Source organism: Cucurbita moschata, unplaced genomic scaffold, assembly GCF_002738365.1.
Source record: "Cucurbita moschata cultivar Rifu unplaced genomic scaffold, Cmos_1.0 Cmo_Scf00001, whole genome shotgun sequence".
NCBI lineage: Eukaryota > Viridiplantae > Streptophyta > Magnoliopsida > Cucurbitales > Cucurbitaceae > Cucurbita > Cucurbita moschata.
In genome coordinates, this window is record NW_019268517.1 from 8,108,076 (window position 1) to 8,116,472 (window position 8,397).

The 8,397-nt window shown below is 35.8% G+C and overlaps 2 protein-coding genes across 2 annotated transcripts in view; one reads left to right on the forward strand and one right to left on the reverse strand.

The window, feature by feature from the left end:
* Nucleotides 1-2,163: 2,163 nt before the first annotated feature.
* LOC111452102 (protein ABHD17B-like) lies at nucleotides 2,164-5,725 on the forward strand. The gene is made up of 5 exons (XM_023092681.1): nucleotides 2,164-2,676; nucleotides 4,117-4,153; nucleotides 4,485-4,721; nucleotides 4,803-4,850; nucleotides 5,055-5,725. The coding sequence occupies exons 1-5, from the start codon at nucleotides 2,348-2,350 to the stop codon at nucleotides 5,568-5,570; spliced, it is 1,167 nt and encodes a 388-aa protein (XP_022948449.1). The 5' UTR covers nucleotides 2,164-2,347; the 3' UTR covers nucleotides 5,571-5,725.
* Nucleotides 5,726-6,127: 402 nt separating this feature from the next.
* Nucleotides 6,128-8,397, reverse strand: part of LOC111452013 (bZIP transcription factor 16-like) — a 6,517-nt gene continuing 4,247 nt past the window's right edge. Inside the window, exons 9-13 of the mRNA XM_023092566.1 lie at nucleotides 7,621-7,663; nucleotides 7,287-7,546; nucleotides 7,080-7,157; nucleotides 6,862-6,987; nucleotides 6,128-6,583 (exon numbers count right to left, since the gene is read on the reverse strand). Coding sequence (XP_022948334.1) covers nucleotides 6,461-6,583; nucleotides 6,862-6,987; nucleotides 7,080-7,157; nucleotides 7,287-7,546; nucleotides 7,621-7,663 — 630 coding nt within the window. The 3' untranslated portion in view covers nucleotides 6,128-6,460. The remainder of the gene's footprint in view (nucleotides 6,584-6,861; nucleotides 6,988-7,079; nucleotides 7,158-7,286; nucleotides 7,547-7,620; nucleotides 7,664-8,397) is intronic.

Genomic DNA, 8,397 nt, shown 5'->3' on the forward strand with positions numbered 1-8,397 from the left:
AAAAAAAAAAAAAAAAAAAATATAATAATAATAATAACACCGTTGGCAGCCAGAGCTAAGCGCCACAGAAAAACATTAAATTGTTTAGTTTAAAACAAAAATTAAAAAAACAATTAAAATTTAGTTTAAAAATAGAAAAAAAAAACTTAAAACTTTAATTTTTTTCCTAATTTATTGTTATTTTAAATAAGAAGACTATGCATAAAATAAAAATTATTATTATTATTAGACAAAAATTATAAAAACACAAAATTACAATATTACCCTCAACTTAAAAAATTAAAATTTAGTTTAAAAATAGAAAAAAAAACTTAAAACTACCTTTAATTTTTTTCCTAATTTATTATTATTTTAAATAAGAAGACTATGCATAGAATAAAAATTATTATTATTATTAGACAAAATTACGATATTACCCTTTAACTTTTCGTACTTGTTTCAAACCTTTGTTTACATTTGAAAATTTAATTATTTTTTTCAAACGTAACAAAAATAATATTACTATCTTTTAAAAGAATATTTAACAAGGTTATTTTTTTTTTATAATTTAGTTTTATTATTATCGTAAATTTTAAAATTAAGAATTAAAAAAAATTAAATATAAATATTAAAAAAGGTAGAGAATAAAATAATAATAAAAGAATAATTTAATGTAATATAAATCTATGATCCAAAATTGTTAAATGGTAATAAATAAATAAATAAATATTTTTAAGTTAAAAATTTGGATTTTAGCAGTGGCATGAGAGAGAAACAAATATTTTTTGACCTAATGTCTGTGGAACTGACAAAGCAATGAAGTCATGCATATACAATTTTTTTCTCTCTCTTCACCTTTAAATTCGTCAAATATAAATATAAATAATTTTGTTTTTATTACCATTTTAATATAAATAAATCAGTTGTTTTTTAAAATTATATGTTTTTATTTTTGTTTTTATTAACTTTATGGGTCGACAAGGTCATGGTTTAAATAAAATTAATGAATTAAATAAATGAGTTGGATTTCAAATTATATTAAAATAATTCCCTTGTAAAACTAAATTTAAGTTGAGCTAAATTACTAATTTGACCTTAGTGATTTGGATTTAGGTTTAATTTCACACAATTTGGTTTTCATTTCATCTCTTATTTTAATTCTTATTATTTTTAATTTTTTTAATTTCACTTGAAAATGGACTCTAATATAATAAGGTAAAAAAACTAACTAAATTATATATATATATAAATTTTAAAATTTTAAAATTATTGAAATTAAATTAAATTACAACTTTTTAACTGAATTTATAATCAAACCTTTAATTTAATATCTTACAATGTATTTTTTCTTTAGTCTTTCATTTTTAATATATAGAAATTTAATATTTTTATTTAAAATTTGTAACAATTTAGTCGACGATAAAGTGTAATTGAATTTGATGTGACAACCACTTATGTCTGATCAGTTCAAAAAATGACACATTAGTGGAATTTAAGTAACTTTCACATATAACCTCGATGAAATTTTTCACACTCAAAACTAAATTATTATAAATTCCGTTGACGAAAATATAATTTGATTGGTTGAGGTGTTATACTCCCCATTAAATTTTAAAATTTAAACTACTAAAAAAATTGTCAATATAAAAATAGTTCATTAGAATTATTAATATATATATATATATATATATATAAAAGATCCCACGTTGGTTGGGGAGAATGAAATATTCTTTATAAGCGTATGAAAATCTATTCCTAGTAGACATGTTTTAAAAAATTTGAGAGGAATCCCGAAGGGAAAGGCTAAAAAGGACAATATCGGTTAGTGGTAGGTTTGAGCTACTACAAATGGTATCAGAATTAAGCGATGTGCTAACAAGGAGGCTGAGCCCTAAAGGAAGGTAGACACAAGGTGGTGTGGCAGCAAGAACGCTGGACCTTGAAGGAGGGTGGATTGAGGGGTCCTACATGAATTGAACAAGGGAATGAGTGCCAGCGAAGACACTAGCGAGGTGGTTTGTGGTGTGAAAACCTCTCCCTAGCATACGCGTTTTAAACACTTTGAGTGAAATTTCGAAAGGAAATTCCGACCTATTTAAAAATAAAAAAAAAATAAAAAAATTAAAAAAAAGAAGAGAATTTTAATTTAATATATAGTGTCTCTGTTTGTCGCTGCCACTTTCTCTTTCATTCTGTGTTTAGAAATCTGAAACTTTTACATTACAAACAATGATATTACACAGATATAGAAAACTCTCTCTTTCTCTCTCTACAACCCACTTTCTCTCTCCTCTTCCGCCTAAAAAAATTTACAATGTTTTGAATCTTTCACTCCCATGAATTTTAGTTTCATCTTATTTTCCGGTGAATGGGTTGCATGCTCTCTCATTTGGCCTCCAAATTCGCCTTCTTTCCGCCGTCGCCACCGACTTACCAGATCAGAAAGCGTGACGGCGACAGCGACGGCGACGCCCGCCTTACGGTGGTTCCGAAGGCGGCGGGAGCGCCGGTGGATGACAGTTTGCTGGATGTTTTGATGATCGATACTAAACGTGGGAATAAGATTGTGGGGTTTTATTTAAGGAATCCATGTGCGAGGCTTACTCTGCTTTATTCCCATGGCAATGCGGCGGACCTCGGCCAGCTTTATGATCTCTTCCTTCAGCTTAAAGTTAATCTCCGAGTTAATCTCATGGGGTTTGTTCTTCTCTCTCTCTCTCTATATCTATATATATATATATATCTTGACTCTGTTCTGGTTAATGGAGCTCTGTTTTTGTGGAAGCTTTTTGTTTATGGCGTGTAAGAGAGACCCAAATCTACCGTTAGCGGATATTGTTCTAATTTGGTTATTTCGGGCTTTCTCTTGAGATTATAAGAAGTGTTTCTTGATCTCACAATCTACCCTTTTGGGGTCAGACACCGTCGGTGACGGACTCTGATACCAATTGTAATAGCTCAAGTCCACCGCTAGCTGATGTTGTCCTCTTTGAATTTTTTTTTTTCGGACTTTAAAACGCTGTCTGCTAGGGAGAGATTTCCACACTCAGAATGTTTCTTTTCGCTATGTAGTTGATGTGGGATCTCACAATCCTAGCTGACACATCGCTCGGTGACTGACTCAACGATAGCAGATAGGGTCTTTTTTGGTCTTTTTCTTTGTGGGTTTTTCGAGAGGTTTCCACACTCTTAATGTTTTGTTCGGTTCTCGAACGAAGGATGTGGGATTTGACAGTTTTTTTTGTTTCTCTATCTAACTTTGTTCTGATCAACGGAGGTCTGTTTCCGGTGAAGCTGTTTTTGGCTATGGCGGCTGTTTCTGTGCCATGTTTGATTTTTACAAGGATTTAGGTTTTTACTGCTCTTTTTCAGATGGGATTTTGAGTGAAAAGAAAAGAAATCAAAATGAGTTGAAATTTACTGTTTGGGTTGGGGGAGATTTACAGCAATTATTTACCGGATAGATGAATGATGGAAAGTGAAAAGTGAAGAAGAGGAGAAGAAGAGAAGGGTGGTTTAATAGTTCCAAAGTTGGGTTATTTTAAGGTCATTTTCTTACCTTTTTTTTTTTTACCTTTTTCCCCTGAAAAAGCAGTAATTTTCTCATCTCTTTTAGCTTCAAAATATGTTTGTTTGATGGAGTTCTGTGCCCTTTGGGGTTCTGGGAAAGTTTGCTTTTTCTCCCTTTTCCATTCTTCTTTTCTCTGCAAGATTGCTTTTATTTTTCATAAGATCTGCTTCATAACTATTATAAGGAAACCCGAGGAAGTATTGTTTATTCGCTTAATTTTCGAACTCGAGAAATTTTGTTCGTACAAATGCTCTATATTCGTGTTGCTAAACGCTCACGGTCGTTATGAGAAATGTTTGTTAGCACAAGACGTGTGAGATCCCACGTCGATTGGAGAGAAAGAAACGAAGCATTCTTTATAAGGATGTGGAAACCTCTCCCGGAAGCCCGAAAGGAAAAGCCTAAAGAAGACAATATCTGCCCGTGGTGAGCTTGGGCCATTACAAGACGGTTATTTGTACCGTTTTTTGAGCTATCCGTGGTTCCATATCGGTGAATTTGATCGTGCTCATCGGTTTCTTGATTGTGTTTTTCCTTATCTAACCTTTTGTAATCTTTTTATGCAGATATGACTACTCTGGCTATGGAGCTTCAACTGGTAAGGTATGTTGCTGTTCACTCTATGCAGCAATCTGTTGTATTAACTCTTCCCTTAATGATTCGCGTAAAAATGACCGAGGTCGAACAAGGGAATGAGATTAACTCGAAATAAAACGCAGTAATCTAGGCTATTTGGGTGAATTTTTAGGCTCTAGCAGTCCTTTCGAACGAGGCTTTGTTTAGTATTCGTTACGAACATGGTTAGATCATTGCTATAAGGTGGTTGAATTAGCTAGTCTTGTTCGGTTGTTGCTCATTGCTATATGCTTTCTACGATAACTTGAACTCGTAGTCACTATTAGTGAGTCGAATTAACGTCGTTTTTGAATCCCAGCCTAGCGAATTGAATACGTACGCTGACATCGAAGCGGTTTACGAGTGCCTTGAAACTGAGTATGGAGTGAGCCAAGAAGACTTGATCTTGTATGGGCAGTCTGTTGGAAGTGGACCAACATTGCATTTGGCTTCTAAGTTGCCGAGGCTAAGGGGCGTCGTCCTGCATAGTGCAATTCTTTCGGGTTTACGCGTTCTATGCCATGTGAAATTCTCCTTTTGCTTCGACATTTATAAGGTAACGTGCTTATCTTCGACATCGACGGCGTCGATACTTTCGTTGTGTTCATCAAGCTTATGAGAACTCTCTCCCCTGCAGAACATCAACAAAATCAAGAAGGTGAAGTGCCCTGTGCTTGTGATACATGTAAGTTCTTTCCATCCTTGTTCAACTTGAACTTGTGTCCCGTCGTTCGATTCCGAACCATATCGTTGATTAGATGGTCGGGTGGATACCCATGCAGATGTTTTCAAAAGTTCGTATCTCTTTCTTACATTGAACCACAATTTTCATACCAACTGCAATAACGAAGAAGACGAGCTTGTAAATGTTTTTGGATAATATTCACAGGGCACAGAAGATGATGTTGTGAACTGGCTCCATGGAAATGGATTATGGAAAAAATCAAGAGAACCATATGATCCTCTATGGATAAAAGGAGGAGGGCACTGCAACTTAGAGCTTTATCCAGACTACATCCGCCATCTTTGCAAATTCATCCAAGAAATGGAGAACATGACGACGAAGATTCGCCTCAAAAGGATTCGACAGACGCTCGAGCTACAAACAAGATCCTGTTGCTGTTCGGGTTCTTGTGATGGATGCTGCAGCAGACTGAAATGCTGTCAGCCAAAATGTCCGAGACCAAGCTGCACAAATTGCTGCTCGATACGCTTAAAGTGCCCCAAATGCCCCACATGCCCGAAGTGCCCGACGCCCGGATGCTGCTTCGGCTGCCCCTCCATCTCCAGCTGCTTTGCTTGGAAGTGCTGCAACTGCACTTGTTTTCAATGGAGATGCAGCAACTGCTGCAGCAGCTGTTTCCAATGGAGGTGCTGTTGTGGAAGAGGTTCGTCCAATGGGTAAGAGATTGTATAGAATGCAGCGCTCGCTAACACCCATTTTCTGAAATTGTGCAGTAGTTTATAGAACACAAGAGAAGTTATTTTTATCAGATAAATTCTTTGGGGGAAAGAAGGTTTTATTTAATGATATTATTCCTTTCAAGTTCTATTTTTAGACGAAGATTCTAACACCATTTGGGCAGATCTATGTTATCAAAGATGAACTAGAGCCCTTCTGAAGTGATTATCAATCATATCCCAGAAGGTTAAGCAACATTTTTTCCCACTAAAACGTCGCTGTTTCTCTCGTCGCCTCCTCGATCAAAGATTCTAAAGACGACCCATCAGAGACTCTTGTATGAACTAGTTTACATGCATCTCAATCAATCCCAAGACGACTCCTTTGCCTAAACTTAACTTGTAATGTACCTTAGTATTTCAAGAAACAGTTTTTCGACAGTACTAGTATCGTAAGTAGGAGGTTAACATAGCAGATGACATGATACGAAAATTATAATCGAGCCAACACGGCGTGGGTCAACAATTTTCAAACATGAAAACCCGAAAAGACAGAACAGAAAGGTACAAACAAGTAAAGACTTGCCAAGGTATATTCATTTTTTTTCTTCAAGTCAACAATAATTAATGTGGATGGGGTTTTAGTACAGACGCTAAAGTGAAGTGTGAATGCTACAAGACTAATTTAACACGCTGGGGGCTTTGGCAGTTAAGGAAGCACCCCAAAGAGATGATAATATGGATCACAGGAATAAACAATCCTAAAACTATAATAGGTCAGCAGCTTATATAAAAACTCAACCTACAAGCTAGGAGACCTAAAATTTTGGGGTTGTTGACAAATTAGTTAAGGTTATGCGCCTAAAAATGCAGCAAAGCAAGCAGGGAGAGCATTCAATTCTTGTTACCAACTTGTACAACCTCCGACTCTGTAAGTTGTGTGGTTTCGTTACTCGAATGCTGGCCATTCCTGCTGGCCCTTACTTCTTCGTTTCCCGTAACTTCACCGAGTCGTTCCTGCAAAAACAAAATCCAGTCTATTAGTTAGATGGGGCAAGTTAATGCCAACATATATCTGTTGCAGTGAAGAGGAAGTTTATTTCCCAACGCTTTTCATATAATATCATCGCGCTGTAAGTCTCACTATCCAACCGTCTCGTTTTGATTACCAAAAAGAAGATTAAGAACTATTCAAAGTTAAATCGCTTGATCCTACATACTCAATTTTACACGCTAAGTGACAGTCAAAGTGAGTTGAAGCAATTGAGGGAGAAAAAGCGTAATTTTAGTATTACCTTCAGAGAAGTATTCTCTGAAAGTAATTGTTCATATTCACTCCTTATCCGGTTCACTTCAGACCTAAGACTGGCATTTTCTTCTTGTAAGGCTTCAGCTCGGTGTCCTAGTTCATCACATTCTGCCTGAAAAGCATGAATTCAGAGCCAGTAGGTTATAGAAGAAGCACAAGATATCAGGTCTACCAACAAGATTTTTCCAGTATGTGTTTCAATACCTGCTTGCGTAACCGGGATCGCCGTGCAGATTCTCTATTTGATTGCTTTCTTCTCTGTCTTTTAAGCTCTCTCTCATCCTAAATCCAAATATATAGATATTATTTTTGTTTCCTTTTTCAACTTCCAAGACCAACTTTTCGAATTATAGATATTTTATGAACAACAAAACTTTTCATTGAGAAATTTTCGAGTCTATTAGAGCTTACCTGCAACCAAAGCTGTGACTGTACACTATCCCGAGATCCAACTAATCCTCCAGCTACTCGAGTTGATGGAACCTTTCCATGCATTGCAGGGATAGCGGATGATGCACCCCAATAGTCCATTCCAATATTTAAGTTGGTCGTGGGACCAGGAATGACTCCCGGGGCCCCAGCAGCAGCCAATGGAATGACAGTCATTGCCTGAGTATTAGATCCTCCATTTTGAGCACCATGCATGGAGTTGCCGTTCTGAGATGCTTCACCTGTAAAAGGAAGACATTTTTCACCATGTCTGGGATGATAACTGTCAAGATGAAAGAAAAAGAAAGAATCAAACCTTCCAAAGTGTCTTGCCTGGAACCTAACTTAGGTTGTGATTCCTACAAAAGCAAAATACTACTAGATCACTTTATCTCGAAAGAAAGACCGGAGCAGCGGTTTAAAAAGAAAAAAAAGAAGCACTGAACAAACTTGACATCATAGCTACAGAACTAATAAACTGTATCAATATATTTACCATTCAGTTCATTCTCCCCCTCAATCAATCTAGTTTTATATTTTGACTCATATGGATAAAAAATCTGATTCAAATCCAATATGAGTACACCAGAAATGTATTGAATCGATTCTTGTTAATGAATAGATCCGATCGCAACTGATAGTATGGAATTCAAAGGGATCAAATAGGAAATGATACTCTTTATCATAGAACTATAATGAAATATACGATCAACCAACATTTATCAAGAAAAAGGGTCGGAAGAAATGGTTTGATCCTCTTCCTCTTATTTTTCTTTCTCGATCCGAGAGATCCATGAATCGGAATTCTAATGCATATAGAAAGAAATGGTCCAATGGGATCAAGAATTTTGGGAACATTTCATTTCTGCTCTTCTGAGCAGAAGAGCCATTTTCATTTACCTATGGGAACGCTTTTTCATCATATCCAAGTTTCCTCATGGTTGAAAACATCATTTGACTTATATCACTGGGCAATAGATGAATGAGGTAAGAGAATGAAATTGGTACTCATTCTTCTTATCTTCCTCTCCCCCCAGTTTTTTCATTTTGTTTGGTGGTGGCGGTGGTGTGGGGGGGCGGGGGGGGGGGGGGG

Bases quoted from the DNA above. Each gene is read 5' to 3' on its own strand.
- LOC111452102 (XM_023092681.1), top strand. From the start codon at position 2,348: ATGGGTTGCATGCTCTCTCATTTGGCCTCCAAATTCGCCTTCTTTCCG. The intron at 4,154-4,484 runs GTATGTTGCTGT...TTTGAATCCCAG, and splicing joins ATGGAGCTTCAACTGGTAAG to CCTAGCGAATTGAATACGTA. The intron at 4,851-5,054 runs GTAAGTTCTTTC...TAATATTCACAG, and splicing joins GCCCTGTGCTTGTGATACAT to GGCACAGAAGATGATGTTGT.